Raw genomic sequence first — 18,736 nt, forward strand, 5'->3', positions numbered from 1 at the left:
GAAAATGCAATCTCTTACGAGGAATCGTACGTGTAGAATAATACGTTCAAAAGTTAATGGATACTATACTTAAATGAAAATGATCAATCTTTAATACCGCATTCGAGTATTCGTCGATTAATTCCTTTTAATATGATTTGATGCGTTCTATTAAACGTGTTTTTTCTTTTCGCTTATCGCAGTTAACAGCGTAAAAAAATTAATTTTTAACAGCGTGCCGAATTTTTAATTGTAAACTGTTATAAAAAGATAAAAACACAAATTTAAAAATAATACGAATAAAGATAAATTATGCATTAAAAATAAATTAAACAAAAACTAATGTGTGTATTATATGAGTTATATTTAAGTGACGAGAAATGTTTATTTAGTACCAAGCGAAAGTTTATTTAGAAACTCAATTTCTCGTTGTCAATTTGTTAAAGGGCCGTAAGTATAAATATTTGAAATTTTAATAAATGAAAATAAATTGCATTAAAATTTAAATGAAGATAAATTACATTAAAAGACGAAAAGTTTCAAATATATCTAACGGGCGAAATGACAAAAGATGCATATTACGTTTGACAATGCATGCAATTTATTTTTAAGGCCGGATCTTTTATTGCTACTAGAATAGAATTATTAAAGTTTGAAAATATATCGCAAAATGAAGATAGATTGTGTTAAACTCGAAGGGAAGATATATATTTAAGATATTGTCTATCGAGGACAAAGTGGTGAAAGATGGACTTGACGGACTTCGCGATTCTTCCAAGCTATTTGACGGCGTTTAGCCAGCGTATAATAATTCGTGTCATTACGGTAAGGCGGAACGGCGGGACATCGACTTTACGAGTCATTTAGTTTTTAGAACAGTGAATCGTGCCGGAGCAGTTACGTCGTTACAAATGGCGGCCGCAGATCGCGCATGATTACGGAGTTGCTTTCTTTTTGCCGCGGGCTTGCGATCTGCGACTTTAAAAGACTCCTACGCTCGTTCGTTTTTTTTTATTGTATTAAAACGGCTCGTCTATTATACTCTGCTCAAACTTATGCGTCAGTGGAGAAAAAAATTAGCGGGCAAATTAACTGGTTCGGGACTTTTAGGAATTGTTTAAGAAATCCCATCCAGGAACAAATCCATTCAAGAAATTTTTGATATAATTAAAAGTGTTAACACAAAATTACTACACTGAGAAAAAATGTTCTGTATTTTAGTAAATATTAGTTTGCATACAACTGTGATTCCATTTACTAAAATAAAGAAAATTTTCCTTTTTATTAGTATATTGTGTATTTAATGAAAAAAAATATATACTAATAAAAAGGAAATTTTTCTTCATTTTAGTTGTATGCAAACTAATATTTACTAAAATGCAGAACTTTTTTTTTCAGTGTAATAATATATTGCACAAAATTCTCCTTGTAACGTGCTGACAAGATGTAATTATATCAATTGTTGCATTAAAGATTCTGGCATTGTGTCAAGCTCTTACGCGAGTAAAAATAACATTGCGTAAATAGAGTTGTTTTTTTCTCGTCGACTTTTTCAAATGCAGAATTCTTTAAATAAAAAAAGAAGAAAGGTAATAAAAAGTTAAAACTAGCTAAAATGAAGCTAGTGAATTCGATATTGGAACAATATCGATGTGTAAATATCAAGAAAATTCTGCTTTTTCTTTTAAATAAATTTCAAATATTCTTTTTCTCTTAGTTTTAGGTCAATACAATCGATCTATTATGTAATTATGATACAATAATTCAATTCAATTACAGCACAAGAAATTGAGCTGTCGCAAATCTAAAAAAGCAATTTTGTCCATCTATCTAAAAGGCAAATATGGAAATTCAATTTTATATGGAACGATCCGACTAGCACTTGGATCGTATATAAAGAAATATATATGCGCACTTAAACGAGCGAGCAAATATACGTGCTTATTCCATTTATAACGGCATATATACATATATATATATCGCGTATCTCACCGTGGCTGGTCCATAGTAGGTCGGTGCAACGAGTTTAAGAATTATGCGGCGGAGAAACGAGTCTTTGGATGTTCACGAAGCGGAAAATTGGAACACTTCTTTGCTATTCGAGTTTATGGAAAATACACTACAGATATGTTCACTATGACAATTTCCCAGAACTAAAAGCTTTCAAACTGACGTTCAGAATAACGAATCAGATTTTCCCGGGATAGATTTATTCAATAATTGCAGATTGTAACAGTTCTCGCATAATGATGCTTTTAATAACAAGTAGTCAAAAAATAACCCGATTAAGCTCGACGAGAATAGTCTCGTTTATTGATTAAAAATCAAGTTTTCCTGTTAAGATATGGTCTACGTTATTTGTCGGAAAGATCTAAAATTGTCATAATGATTTTTTTATCGTTTGTAATCTATATACATATAATGTTCTATTTTTCGACTTTTTGACCGCATTTCATTCTGAAACACTGACAGTTATCGGAAAAATGTTTCAAATCTCGAAAACAGCTATAACAAATTTAACTAGAATAAAATTGCATGTACCATAAGATGTTTCTCTCGTCATTTTAGTATAAAAAATTTGTTACCTTTTCCATAATTAGTATAATTTCGAAAAATAGTTACGCGCGGGAAAATGGGATATAGGTGCGCTGATTCATTGTTGCAGCAACGTCTATTTGTCGATAAATTATCAAGAGGTTTATCTTGAAATACCTAACGCGAGCGATCGTAGAATTATATTGGATCGAATGAAAGAAGAATGTACGTTGTAGAGAAACGGTGAGAAAGATAAACGCCGTTACCGATAGAAAGGCATCGTGCTGTGGTACCCTGATGCGGGAGAAATCCGCGGTATCCGAAAACTTTTCAGGAAATACCTTTCATGGGTGCGATAAAACTTCGCGCAACCGTGAGGGAGTAAGTAAGCAATGTCTCTTTCGAAGACCTACCAAACACCTTCAAGGATAGTGAAAGTGTTAAAAACGCTATAAATTTGAGAATGTGATACAAGGAGTATAAATGAAAACTTGTCTAAGAAATTACATCACGAGTCTTATTTAATAACGTTTTATGTTTCATCAATTACGTATTAATATCGCATCAAATTGTGCGGTCTTTTGAAGCTAGTTTAATAATTGAAAATAGAAATAATTTATTTTTTAATGTGCACGCGGTAAACTTTTATAATAAATCCCCGTCGAGATTATAATAAATGCAACATATTAGCAGGAAAATACGTACTTTTGAACGCTTATACGCTCTCTCAATTACTGGCTTTAGTGCAACATATGAATGTTGAATTATATCTTTTTTTGCTAGTTAAATGTTTAATAAAAAAATAGAGACGTTCCTATAACAATATTCGTCGCAATGTTAAATTTTGTTTGCATTACGTATTCTTACTAACGAGAATGACGAAGAGAAGTCTGGTTACAAGCGTATCTACTTCGCGATCTTTACGAGGAAATTCAAGAGAGTCGAAGTATAGGATCGAAAAGTCGGACGACCGAACATAAGGGAAAAAGGTCGAGTAATACGCCCCCTCGTACGTCCGGGGAAATTTTATTTCCCGGCAGTAACACGTCCAGAGATTTTTCCGAGCAATGGGGAAGTACAAACGCGAGTTCCAGAAGGAACGGAAATGCGAGGAAGGAAGGCGCGCCCGGCCGCGATCACGTGGAGGAAGTCACGAAGTATAAACGACGTGGTTCCTGCGCAGCAACGTTGACGTTTATCTCGTAGTAAAGGCGCTGTCGGACATAGAGTTCTTACGCCGACAAATCAATTTACGTCCCTCGAGAAAAGTTTCGCGAAAACAAGAGGGGAAATGACGGCGGGCGCGGTAGAGACTGTAAGAATCGTATTACCGCCGACAATATTTCCCACCGGTGGCAATTCGTTCCTCAAACGTTTTACTTCTGTTGTGAAATGATAAGCTAAAGGGTCAAGGTGGACACGTATGGGTCTCGAGAATATCGTACGGAAATCCAGTCAATTCAAATCGATTATATATCGACTCTCAATTTTCGTTTATACTCCCAATCCATTTTCTATCTATATGTTGTATTATTGTAAGAAAAATTGTGATGTAGAAGAGTTTAATATATAGAATTTTGTGATTCTTATTTATATTTCTTTGTCTGTACTATACTGTAAGAAAAATTATTGTGAAAGAATAACCATTAATTCGGTTTATATTACTTAACTGAGATGATTGATGCAACTGATTAACGACTTGCAGGTTATAATTTCTTTTGCAAAAAAATCTCGATAATAGCAGTTTTCTATTATACGAGGAAGTCGAAGCGTTCGCGAGCTTGGTTAGAAGAGAGTCCATAAACTAGCGGTTTACCGGACCGAATCGAAAAAGCAGTCGACAGCGAGGAGAGAAACGCGCGATAACTTCCTCAAAGCATCCGAGATTGTTTGTTGGCATCGCTACGGAAGTTTCGCGCAAGAACTTGAACGAAGGGGAGTCAGATAGATAGATGGAGAAATAGATAGATAGGCAGATAGATGGAGAGAGAGAGATATATATATAGATATATAGATAGATAGATAGATAGATAGATAGATAGAAAGAGAGAGAGAGAGAGAGAGAGAGAAGGAGGGGGAGAGGGAGAGAGAGAGGAAGGATTAAGAAAGATAGAAAGTTTATCTAGAAAATAGGTACGCGCTTCTAGCACATCGCGAGAGATCCAGCTGTTGATTCGTTCTCGATGAAATTTCAGACTCGAGTTGGCAGGTAATTTCAAAGCCGCGTGTTACTTCCTCTTCCTTTTCCCTTCTCTCTCTCTCAATTCTCCTTTTTGCTTACTTTATATCCATATGTCTTCGTTTCTCAACTACGTTCCTACGTAGCTCATCTTTTTCATCATTTTTCCAAGCACCTCGGAATCTCTCTCGGTTTTACGGCAAATTAGCGAGCGCCATTCAAGCCGGATGCATCCATGCCCGATGGAGGTAAACGCGATTACGCGAACGGGTGAGGTGAAAACAATTTTTACATTAGTTGCCCTTTCACGCGTCTGAAAATCTAGAAAAATCCTTCTGGAACTGCCCGAGGCTGCGAGATTCGTTAATGCTACTTTATTATCCGCATTCGTTATGGGAATATTAGGATAGGGTATGCATGAAATGATGATTGCAAAATGAGAAAAAGGATGTTAACTCAAGTTCTCGGTTGAATCGCGTGAATTTTGCGAACTGGCAATAGTTTGAAAGAAAAAGAAAATGCAGCATCTACAGTAATGTCAGAGAAAATATGTACGAAGCTTTTAAGTTTTATTAATTTTTTTAAAAATTTATTGATATGAATTGATTGAAAGATAAAGCTTTTATAAAGGATGACAAAAAAATGATAACAATTGATACCCGATAACCAATTTATCATATGTTATCTCGTTTTTCTTCTACAAATCTCTCCTCGTAAACTTCGAAGAAAGACAGATGGGTATTTTCGTCTATAAAACACAATCGAGATACACTACGATGTCCACCCAACATACAATAATGCCATTTTATAAGCAATATCTTTTTATTGGGATTTATCGAGGATATCTGACGTGAATGCTACTTCATTAATCGTATTTAAAGGATTTACACTAGAATACACGATGCATTACGACCTGCTTCATTTCTTGCAACAGTTACGATAATTCGAAAGTCGACCAAAGAGATGCGCACTAAATCGTAGAAATTAATTTCAGCCAAATATTAAAGAGCGAATATTAATTCATAACATAGTTAGCCGAGGACGAATTGATCATTATTCAGCTTTGAAAAATATATTTCATAATGCAATAAGAATCGAAAAGAAATTCATTAAACGTATGAGAAAAATTACAAACAGATTTTTAAAAATTATAGACGAGAACCGTGGGAAAAGATAATACTAAAGAATAACACGATTGGGTATTTTATAACTTCTTTTGTTCGCTCTGCGATTAACGACGTCGTATCCTGTTAAATTTGCGTGGTTCCTCACACTTTAATACACGCCAGGAATCAGGCGCGACGGCAGCGGCGGGTAGACACGATCGCTTTTGTCCGCGAAGAATTTTCTTCGCTGATATCGGGGAACTATTGGACCGAGCCAGATTAATAGTCCGCTATCCAATACAGAAGGTTCGAAAGATCGTCGGCCGGACGGGCAAAGGGGATGAACCGATTCGCCTCACGTAATGCTCGTTACACGTCGGACGATATTAACGAGCACCAAGGAGGGCGGAACTTTCGTGCCATCGAAAACGTGAATCGGAAGCGGACGCACCGTCTCGAGAATCGAGACGATCCTTCGCAGCATCGCGGGGACGTCGTACCTGTACTTTAAAAACATGATGACTTACGATCGTATCAAGCGTAACAACCGATTTCTCAATGAAATTGACCTGGACCCGTGCTACACAAAGCTATATCGCACTGTACCAAATATGTCGGAACTGCTTATTTTTGTTCATCCCTGCATCTCGTGATAAATTTCAAGTCGATCCTGAATAAAAACCTTACAAGAGAAGTCATCATTTGACACAAATTTTTCATTTTTAATGATATTTTTTAAATTAATCCTCAAATTAAAAATTTATTAGTCGAAACTAATCGTGAAATACTCTTTATTCATTACTATTCTTCGATGTGCACAAACGGAGAATTGGTTAAAATATTCTTAGATGAAAACTGGCTTGCCAGATTGAACATTTTTTGAACATTTTGGCAATTATTTAAATCTTATATTACATTTCTATATCCGCGAGATACGCGACGTTCGTGACGGTCAACCGAGTTCCATTATATCTCGTTACATTTCGTAACTCTTCGTTATATAATACTTTTTTTGTCATTAGTAGTTTTCCTGCTATGGAACATAAAAGAAAATAGTACATGCGTATTTCTAGAACAGTTCTTGTTATTTTTCGTTTTTTTTTTTGCATTGCACATTTCCGTATTCCCATTACGATGGTCCTTTTTATTACGCCGTATAATACACCACGATCGCGTATAACACCACTCTCCATAACTAAGCCCATCTACGACGGCGATGGGTAGTCGAGGTTTATTTTTATTACAGCTTCGAGTGTGACGCTTTATTATTGCGCGACTTTGTTCATACATATACATGGAGTATCGTTGAGCACGCGTCGCGGCACCTCTCGCGACCCAGAATAAATTGAAATATTTTACACGAATCTCACACATGCACACGTGCTCGCGTGTCCCGAGCCCGATTCGACGCTTCTCCTTTCACGATGTCCACGCTTTCTCGCCCCGTATCGTGAACGGTGCAAGTTTCACTTTAGTCCTTTCTCGGTACCGAGCGACGATACGATTCCTTCACAGTCGAACGAGCAATTCCCCGTAAACTCGGTTACCTTCGACGATTCAATACGCCACGTGAACGAACGTGGTGTACGGGTACGGTCGGACTTCTCCTATCGGTGTAAATGTCGTCCAACGATTTTTCAATTACCAGACTGCTGTTGGATAATCGCGATGCTCATTGAAAGTTTTTCTACACCAGACTATGAAATTTGACACTAGCCAAATTGGAACGATACACGTTTACGATTGTAAATTAAAAAACATAAACCAAAATAGCTTTAAGAATAAAATGTGCTGATTATCATGCTCTATTCATTGCAATTCATTTAAAAATTGATAGCAAATTTCTTTAACATAAAGGATCGTTCATTAGACTCTCCATTCGATAATATCTCGCGCGTCATAAAATCAAAAGGCAGAAAATTCTGATTTTCATAATTTGGAAAATTTTATAATATTTAGAATATTAAAAAAGATACACTCGACGTACTCAACCACAAAGCGTCCTACATCAAAGCGAGTATGTAGTCGTAAAGGTAATTGCGTTTTACAGCTTGTCCCGTTGCGCGCAACACAAAAGGATCTCGTCTATAGATATTAAAATGTAAGACAAGAAAACGGAGAGAGAGAGACAGAGAAAAAAGAACAAGTTTATGTAGTTATCCATCTTATTTTTTATCTTGCTTTATATAAAGTGTTGACACTAAACATGGACGAACTTGATGGAAAGAAAAATTGCAATATCATAAGATCAAGAGAATTATACTGGGACAAGATATTTCATGCTTAAAAACAATTGTTTATAAATGATCCTTTTAAAAAATTCTGTACATTGTGTGCTTTCCCTATATTGAATAAGATTGAGCGAGTATCAAAGAATTCGACTCATACATATTTATGAATAAAGTATTCTACTTGCTAAAATTTCTTTGTTATCTCTCAGGTTTATGAATCATGAGAAACCCTTTTCCATATGTTATATATAATCTAGATTTTGTGTGTGTAAATTATATATAAATTGCTGCAAGCAAAATCGCATTGTATGATAATTTCTTCAACATACTGCTGTTTTATATTATCAATAAAGATTGAGCGGATTGAATTTGAACGACGGATATTTTAGCTCCCGCCAAACATGGTTTAGTAAAAAGAAAAAAAAATCGATAGATATGAATTTTGCAACAACTCGATTTTCTCCGTTTCATGGACACGTATATAATCACATCATCCGATCACCGATATCGCGTGTCTATTAAAATCGGTTGGACCTTTTTCAATGAACGTATCGCGCAACCTATATCCATCGCATCGCGTCACGACAGCGCGGGATGCATCGCCCTCGTGCAATCTCTTTCCGTGAAGATCTCTGAATTCAGCCTCATCTACTCCGTAATATAAAGAGTAGATTGGCGCCGCTAAATCTTTGTGGAAAGCCGTAAAACTTGAGCGCTCCCGCGTACGTTGTTGAGCACAATGGCGGTCTATGATATATGATGCACATTCCCTCGCACACGTATATATACAGACCACAACGGGTCCCGATAGTATACCCAGATCCATTTTTTGCCAACTCTATATAAAACGGGACAAAGGATTGATAAACATACGATGAGACTTTTGTTCAAATTATCTCGGCATGATTTCAATTACGAGAGAGAAAATTTTTTCTTAATATTTATTATCTCAAGAAGAAAACATACATTCTTAACTTGTATAAAAAGAGATGTCATTACATTATAACAGATTGTCTCGATTATATTATAACTTTACTTTCAGAAGAAAGTTAAACTAAACTTTTTCTCTCTCTAAAAAATATATATTATAAGTGGGCATAAAGTTTATTCTTAATAAATGTTAGAGTTAATAAAAAAAAGTTTGCAACAGAGTACAATAATTTTGTGTTGTATGTACGCCGTCAGAGTCCAAGCATTGAATTAATCTCCGATTGTTTGCGGATTATACAGCAAACGATATTTTTCTTTGACGAACAAATGTTTTTATTGCTGACGACAAAGCAGCTCGTAAAGCTGGCGCGTTAAACTCCTTCACGGAAAGACCGTTTCCGTTTATCGAGCGACGAGACAAATATTTTCGAAACGAAGTTTGCTCATCGCTCGCGGTTTCGTTTGCGGGCGAACCGATAGTTTTCCCGCTCCGTTCCGATTTCTATAACCTGCAACGTTAGAGCAAACCTTTCGGTTTCCCCTCTCTCACTACGTATGCTCGAACGATTCGAAGATTTTTCCATGAAATTGGTATCGTAGATCAGGTCGAAAGCTCCACTTTGTTTGACCCGGAGGCTCTCCAACCTGTTACCCGGCATCCCGGATATATCGACGTTTAAGACATATCTGTAGGAGGTCGTCTTCGAAAAATTTATCGGGTGCTCGCGATAGATTTCGAGATTTGTCTCAAAATTCATCGTCCATGACGCATCGCCGCGGTCTTCAATTCGATTTATTTGCCTGCGTCGAGTTTTATTGAATGATTTATCGAAACAGGCGTGAACGTAAATCTAGGTTTAAACTAATCCGTTGCTGTTAAAATATTTCGCATTCCCGGGATTACATACATTCTTTATCTATGACTCGTACTCGTTTGCTTTCATTCACAATTGTCATCTGCCAATTTGTCTCAATTCTCTTTCTATATATATAAAAAAAATTTCCATTTTGTAACGAAGACGTAAAGTTTAACAATTATTCTATATAAGTGAAGTGCTCTTTATCAAAAAAAGGATGCTCGATGAAGTATTGAAGATTTAATGGAAACAATAATGCTGAATTACAATGGGACATGAGAGGGCATCTTACTCACGTCAACTTTAACACCACTGACGTCATAGACGTGGGGATTTTTATCTCGGAGTACGTATTTGTAGAATACCTCGTGGTCCTTGTACCATGTGATACCATAGAGACGGTCTCTCTCCCGATCATATCTGAAACAGGAGATTGAACGAGACATGTTACTAAATGCATTCCGCAGCTGTTTGCCAAGTTACTAGTAAAGACACCTGAGACACTAAGTCCTCAGACAATTCCCAAATATCCCTTATTGTTACGGTATTCTCGATATAATCAAAATGCAACATTCCGAGCTTTGTTTTACTAAAGATATGATACATGTTATACGTATTGCATATCGATACATAACAAATATATTTATGATATAAATTAATCAAATAAGTATATAAATTTAAAAAAATATATAGCACATTTTCTTCCTAGTTATTAATTCACAGAAGAAACGTGTTTAACAGTTCTAATTCGGAAAATTTGTTTTATTCATAACGTGTCCAAATTGAACATTCGTGTATTAGAGCAGATTATATAACGGAATATTGGCTATCCGTCTCGTTTCGAAAATTTAATGTTCCGCCAATGATCATCAATTTATGATTAATATATAATTAAAATAATATAGATTATAGATTGTAGATTATAGATTATAGATTATAGATTATAATTTATAGAAGACCGTACAATCTTTTATTTTAATTTAGAAATATTTATTAATTTATTTTTGTTATTTTTGGCGCATTAATTCCAAAGTTTTCCATGAAGAATATTCCATATAGATATCGAATAAGTTTTTTCACACGATATGAGATTCAGGAATGTGAGAATATAAAAAAGCATTTTCAAGAATAGTCTCTAAATAGTCCATATTTTTTGCTTTTAAAAGTTGAAGTATCGAGTGCACATGAAAAAATAATTAGTCAGGTTCAAGAACTGTTTACCAAGTCGGTCTGGCGAACAGTTGCGAGAATTTTATCACAAAAGTTACTTTTAAATAAATCTTAATTTTTTAAATAATGATTTTACTAACACGCATGGAACAGTTTGCGATACATGCGCCAGCACTTGTTCCATCATTCGGAATCTTCATCGGATTGGCGGTGAGACTCCGAGAGCTAATTGTATGGGTATATCTGCACGGGCCAACCAATGCGCCTTACCCTTTACTACTGAAGGGCATTCCCGTCCACCTATTCACAAGCCGCTTTTATCGTGAACGCAATTTACGTATCCACGGGCTAATCGGTTCTGCGGTTCATTCGGCACAATAGGGACGGAGTCGTGGAAACGAGCGAATACTGACGAGCTGGGAATAAAAGTGAAATGAACGCGCGCCCCATTCGTGCCGGCTTTAGATCGCATCCTTAATTGGTCCTCGTTCGATTATTTCTATCGTCGGATCGCGCTATTAATTGAAAGAGTTCTCTCTCTCTCGCTTTTAAGAGTAGCACGAACGAAGCACTGTTTCTCTGAACCACGCGTCTCTAAACGCGCTGCTTATCGCCGCACGATTAACGGATCCCCACCGAAGTGTTTAGAGCTTGGGACATCTGTGGCCTGTTCGATATTTGTTTATTAAATTTTAATAGCTTCTCGGAAGCAATTTACATAGATATTACATATTTACATTTGCGGTGAGCAATGCATTAATATTTTGGAACATACTAATTCCACACGATGAAACATTAATCACATGGTTGCGTCTTATGCCGTACGGTGTATTCAGATTGACACATGGGAAAGCGCATTGCTCGAGAGTGCAAAGGATTGAACGTTTCGCACGTTTCGCACAAATTTTTGCAACGTCGCGATGTTTCCACGAATCCGTTGAACTCTCAAGAGAACATGGATATAGTTTTTTCATCGGTAGGTGATTATAACGATGGATCACAAATGTCATAAAACACTGCATTGATAGGGGAGGAAAAAGAGAGGAGGAGAGAAAGAGAGAGAGAGTGAGAGAGAGCCGTTTGAAAAATCGCTCGCATCAGAGGTTTTTACGATCGTCCGAAACAGACGGATCCTAAAGGCATCGACCATAAACGCGATTTTCCCGAACTCGCGAAATGTAGCTCGGCGTTCGTATGTTGTTTTAACGTGATTACGTTCGGCAGGAAGGATCGAAGGGACTGTTCGCGTGACGAAACTCGAATGTAGGGCGAGTACTATTGCAAATAATTGATCGATATCCGTGTTCGGAGCACACGGTCGCGGTAGTCCGTCATTTCGCTAATCGCGGATTACCCTTGTTGTTTTCGGAACGGCAAATCGAAAATATCAGTTGCCTGCATCGCGATTTTTATTAAATAACATGTGTATCGCCAATGGTATGTAATAGATAATGCTCTCTTATATTATGTAACGTTTCTTGCACGTTTATAGTGATCGATAATTCTTGGCAAGGATGTATGTATATCTATTATATTATACGCGGATCTTTAGATATATTCTACTTCAAGAAAATGCACCGAGATTATTAAGTCAAAAGTAAGAGGCGAAATGAGGTCGTTATCTATAATTAACTACGGCGAAAAGAAAAAGCTACAGCCGTGTTCCTTTTTTGCTCGAATAACAAATTAGTCGCGAACTCGAGTAACAAATTCATCTTCATATCTATGTTCATTCGCAATTAAATTCCATCTTTGATATTATGTTCGGAACGATTGATCCGGTCGGAAGAGGTACCTCACTCCACGACCGCGCATTTGTCGTTTTCGCTATAATCGCCCTTCTAGATAGCCCCTCCCCTCCGTCCCATCTCGTTAAATTACATTTCAATGGAGTTTCTCGGTCATGCTCCGATAAACCTTTTGAGGTTAGTTCGCCGGTTAGGACAAAGGGAATCGCTTCTTCGACCCCGTCATCGCCATGTTCTTACGAGTGACGCGTTTGCAAAAGTAACCGCATATGCTCTCTCTCCAGACTCGCATTCGATCCGTCTATATTCGTCAAACGGATGTCATTAGAAAGTTTACGAGATATTCTATTAATATGATCTTAATTGACACGTGATTTTAGTGAGAGAATTAAACTTTCCTGAAATGTCGGGATATTAAAACATTTGTTCAATTCTTTTTGGTACAATCGGTTGCAATCAGAACTAAAAATGGGCACGGATGTCAGAAAAGTTTAAAAGCGGCCTGTAATTAAAGATTTTATCTCGCTAAAGGAGGACGCGTACGAAATAATAATGGCACTATGAGACCAATCTTAGAAAAGCTGTTATCTCTTTAAAAAGAAAAAAACGAATTAGATGTGTTAGTAATTTGACAAAATGAAAATTAACATAAATAAAATAATAATGTATCTAAGAATAAAACCAGAAGTAATGACAAAAAATAAAAAGTAGAAATGTATAATTGACATATATATCTTGTATTTTCTAGAAACATTTCTTAACTACTTAATTCGTACTGCGTTATTTTAACTCATCTTAAAACAGTTTTCCCCAAGTCACTCTTGAAATAATACAGCTTCACTTCCTGTGACAATCGCAAAGACAAATTTCGCGAAATCTGATGAGAGCAGCATAAGAATGGATAAAGCAAGAAGAGCTAAATTTAAACGTCGAAATCTTGTTCAGAACTATGAGATTTAAAAGACGGGATTCAGAAATAAGACAGTCTTTGCGAATTTCATTCTTAAGCTCTTTAAGTCCTAGTTAAAAATATCCGCTTCAGCCACTCGCAGCATACTTGTTCCATTTTTTGCGACTTTCCAGCGCGCAGCGAGCAATAGCCAGCTATCGCAAAAAAGCGACAAAAACTAACGCGAGAAAATACGATGTGTATTAAGGTGCCGCGTAAAAGGGCCGTCTGGCGATTGCCACATTTGCCACCGGCCGTCTGGCATGTATTGCGTCGTTTCAGAAATGCGGTAGAATACGGCAGAGCAGAGCGGAGAGCCGTGGTTCGCCACCGAGGATCCGCGAGCAAGCGAAGTCGTGTTACAGGTAGCATCGGGGAAACGTTATTCCCCGAAGAGGATCGCGCAGGAGGAGGCGGTTCTCCAGGTCGCGTCGGACACGTCGGACGCGATAATGCACGCTCCGCTGCAATGTCGGTCTCATTGCGCCGTTGCAACCGTTGCACCGTTGCAGTGACGTACCCTGGGGGGGCATTCGTGGGCTGTGTGTTGGTGGCGGTAACGCCGCTTCACCAGCACGTGCAGCAAAGCCCTTGGAAAAGGGATTGCCGCATTCGAGCGTAGGTGCACAATTTCGTGCGCCGCGTCGTGGGATTGATTTGCATTCTCCGGCTCATTTGCTGGGTCGTGTCCTACGGGAATTCTTTGCTCTTCCACTCTCTCTCACTCTCTTCCGCCCTGCTTTCGCATACCTTTCTTCCCCTCCCGTTTTCAGCTTTTATCTTCCTTTCCTTCTTCATTGCCCATGTGGTATATTCTTCCAATTCTTTGCGCGCTTGTCGATTTCAATACCCTTCTTCAGTAAATGTAGTCTACTCGTATTTTTGAACCATCATTTACTGTCTCTTATTGCTGCTTTTTATTTCATTTCTTTCCTACGTTTTTTGCGACTGCCAATATAGAAATAAATTCTTTCTTCGAAATTACCGACGTCGCGACGTATTGTATTTCTTTTAATACAAAATTGGCTGATGAAATGAATAATGCAGATTATTTGATGAAGAATTAATAAAATTAAAATGTTATCTTTATCTTGCCTTCTTATTTATCGCGAAATTCGCGTAGTCATGTCCATGTCATGTAACGTATGATTTTAATTTCAGTGAAATATATGTCTATGCCCGTTATTTAAATTTTATAATTTATTCAATGAATTTTTTATTATAAATTCAACGAATCATGGTTTTTTACGTGCATAAAACATTATTTTAATACTTTATACGGTTGATGTACGTATAAATATCCTGTCCTTTAAAAAAGTTATAAAATTTAGTACGGCAGCGATTGCGTTCGTGCGGAGCAAGCTTTGAAATCAATTTGCAATTTGATAAACGCGAAATCAAATCACGCTGAGACCAGACCTCGGACTATAGTAAGATCGAGGAAAATGTCGCAATGATGAATGAGATTCGCGGGGCAATCGAGGCGAAATTCAACGATTAGACAGCATGAGAATGAAGTACTGTGGAACGTGTAATAGGAAATTCTCTGTGGTGAAATTATACGGAGAAAGGAGTGCGCAATGTTGAAACCAACACGTAGCGATGAATCTTCGTTTGGGATACCTATACTCAATCCTATAAATTTTAACCGCGCGTTATCTATATCTATATGAAACAAGTGCGAAATATTAAAATGCGATCTTGTTCTCGTATTTACCTATGCAAACTATCAGAATTTAATACAACACGGCTCAGGAAGGTAAAATGGGAAAATTAAAAAATTCCATTGTCAAAAGAGTATTTTACGCTCTTTTTGATTAGTCCTGCATTCCTCGTTGGAATACGCGAAATGTCTAATAATTTAACTTATGTCAAATTAGCGGTATACTGGCTTCAAAGCTTTGTCATATTAAATAAACATGTTGGAGATATTAATTAAAATGAGGCAGTCAATTTCACAGTAACTTATGCGAATCCACATAATAGATCGGTATACAAACGTGATAATGCTCAATAATTTCGGCCGTGTGATTTTCTACATATTATCGCTAATGGATATGCGATCAGTATAATGGAGGTTTATTAACATAATACCTCGCGCGTTATTTCTCGTTTTAAGATGCGTGTACACCGCGCTATCAGGCTGCAGCAGGGTTTACATGAAATAATTACATCTGATTTGATTTGCACGCGTGAGAATTTAATTGTAACCGTACAACAATTATTTTTTTATTATTTCATTATCTAAGGAAAATCCGCATAAAATCAATTAACTTGCATAAATAATCGGACAGGGATTCTTCTTGAAAAACTTAAAAAATGTCACAGTTTCCTGACACTGTCGTTCGAGGCTTCCTGACTAATTTAATTATCTGTAGAATTTCTAGAAAACTGATAATGAAAGGGTTGACGATTTAGTCGCAAACGCGTCGCGAATAATTTTCATTTCTAGAGAGGTAAACTGCACGCGCGAGAAATTGCTGCTGTAGAGATGGCGATATAAACGTCGAATAAACTGACCAGAGAAGTTCGTGCCAACAAGAGAGAACTAATTTGTAATTTACGTGTATAGCACAGAAGATATGTCGATAATCGTACTCTATTCAAAACATTTATTTGCATCGCGATTGTGACAGCTCTATTGTTATCACATGGAAAAAAAAATAATTAATAGTTTGATATAATGCACGTTATTTTTCAGTTATCTTTTATTTTCCGACAAGACTATTACTTTCAAACAATACTATTGGTACTGATTGCTCAATCAATCAATTAATTATACTATTGGATATATATACATCTGTGACGTATGCATCTTTGATGATTTGAAGATAAAAGGCTCGCGATAAATAATTCTGGGAAAGAAGTTATCCTTAAACACTTTTTTTACCTCGATGTACTTTATGCATTTTAAATATCTTATCCTCTTAGCGATAAACAAGATAAACAAAAATATGCTCATCTCACGCGAATTGAAAAGAACATTCTTTCTTGAATACCTTCCCCAAAAATCCTTAGATAATAGATAATAGATAACTGCTTTTAAGTAAATTACATCGTGGTATCGATCGTCGCAAACATTAAATTGCTCCAGCAAATATCTTTTGGGAGACCAAGTTACGTAAACGCCATCATGTCCTTCCTACGAGGGTCATCTGCACGCAGTGTATCGCGATTCAAAAGTCCTAATTAAGTACGCAACATTAGGTACAAGTTTGCGAATCTGTACAGAAATCTGAGAGCTTCATTATATCTTTGCAGTTTAGAGAAGTGAAACGTCAATATCGCAACGAATCTCCTCTCTTGCTGGAAGTTTCTGCCTCTGACAAAATAATTTTCGAAGTAGAGCATATGGTCGCGTTTCCTCGAGATATTTGTGTATCTTCACAGTGAAGATACGAAACTTCTCAGTTAAATTAAACGTATCAAATCAATGTGAATTACATTGCAGCGGAAATACTTGTGATGAAAGAGAATATTTTAGAATATGAATTAAATGATACAATTATTGGAAATTTAATTAACTCGATTTAATTAAATTACTATAAATATTGATCATTTAAAGTGCGTTTGTTTCTTATTGTAAAATGAGGATTTAATTAAAAATAATATATTCTTGCAATTTTTTTATCAATAATTTTACATAGAAAAATAATAAATCTTACGACGTATGGTGTGATTTATAAATAAAATCCCACTTTTCTGTATAATAAGGATTACTCGAACAATTTTAAAAGACCATACAATAGCTCATTGCTGCTATCCACACTCAAGTGGTGGATTAAGGTATCATAAAAGGTGATAAGAGGATAAGGAGTCAAAAGGTGGAAATCGCAGAACAAAAGAGATAGTGTGCTCGTAGGATCCTTTCCTATCGCGTCTCCTTTCCTTCCTAACTTATCGCATTCCTATTGTACTGTATGTGATCTCTTTAATACTCGATCAAGTGTAGGATTGAAGTTCAGCTTTTGTAAATATAAAAGAAAAATCAAATAAAATAAGATTGCAGCATAACATTCTATGCAGAAAAATATCCTATTACAACATTTATCTTTCTTCTTTTTAGAAAAATCGTCGAATGAGGCAAAATATCGCGAAAGCAATTTTCCGATGAATATGTATATGAATATGAATAATACGTTGCGCTCGCGAAAAAAACAAACAAAAAATTTATAGATAAAAGATTATTTTGAAATCTCCATTCCTTTTCAAAATATGAAATAATTTAATCGTTTAGCGAAAGTGTCATATAAATTAGATCTTCTTTGTAAGAAAACAAAAATTTACCTAGAACTAAAATATAGGTATTTATCTAATCTTTATTGTAACTTCAATAACTCTCTAAAATGCAAAATTTTCTCTCCTGTAAAAATCATTAACTACAAAGTTTGATCGAAATATTACATGTATACCTACTCTTTTTCAAGTATAGCTTTTATTCACTAATACAGCCAACGGATCAATTACTCTTAGATTCATAATTAACAGTTATTCGTCTTCGCTAAGTAGCACATGATATACTTTCGATTACTATAAATTTTGACGGAACATGACACGATCCAGTGTGAAGGAAGTGAGAAGGGGTGGTGAGGGGGGAAAACCGAGTGCGATTACTTCCACCTGTTTTCATCTCTCTCTTTCTCGCTCTCACTTTCCCTCTTATTGCTGTCTCAAGATTTCATTCGCTGCCGCTGGATCGGCGTACCAGTCGGATTAATGTTTCAGAAATTCAATTACGAGTTCCTTGACAGCTGTCTGAGTCGAGTAGGATCCAATTAATGCTCGCGATGCGGGCGTCGTTGTTCCCGCCCCTTCTTCCCCGGACTCGTTTAAAACATCGAACTAGAAGTACTGCGGAAACAAGTGCAATAACGCGTGAGGGGGAGATGGGGGAGAGACAGGATCTTAGGAAATGAAGCGAAATGACGAGCAGATTGAGAGGTTCAAGTATTTCGGTTTATGCGATAGTCAATGTGACGTCGGTTGGTCCACATACTCGGGAGAGCGTCCGCAGACAGAGGGTGAGAGGGTAAAAGCGTGAGAGGGTCTCGC

The 18,736-nt window shown here is 36.6% G+C and overlaps 1 protein-coding gene and 1 long non-coding RNA gene across 3 annotated transcripts in view; one reads left to right on the forward strand and one right to left on the reverse strand.

The window, feature by feature from the left end:
- LOC112454707 overlaps positions 1-18,736 on the forward strand; it is a 218,199-nt gene that overhangs the window by 139,094 nt on the left and 60,369 nt on the right. The gene's annotated exons all lie outside the window — the stretch shown is intronic.
- LOC112454691 (cell adhesion molecule 2-like) overlaps positions 1-18,736 on the reverse strand; it is an 82,980-nt gene that overhangs the window by 24,082 nt on the left and 40,162 nt on the right. For both annotated transcript variants that reach the window (XM_025016210.1, XM_025016219.1), the window contains exon 4: positions 10,114-10,237. In XM_025016210.1, the coding sequence (XP_024871978.1) occupies positions 10,114-10,237 (124 nt within the window). The remainder of the gene's footprint in view (positions 1-10,113; positions 10,238-18,736) is intronic.

This window comes from Temnothorax curvispinosus, unplaced genomic scaffold (genome assembly GCF_003070985.1).
Source record: "Temnothorax curvispinosus isolate PA1 unplaced genomic scaffold, ASM307098v1 QBEX01000525.1, whole genome shotgun sequence".
NCBI lineage: Eukaryota > Metazoa > Arthropoda > Insecta > Hymenoptera > Formicidae > Temnothorax > Temnothorax curvispinosus.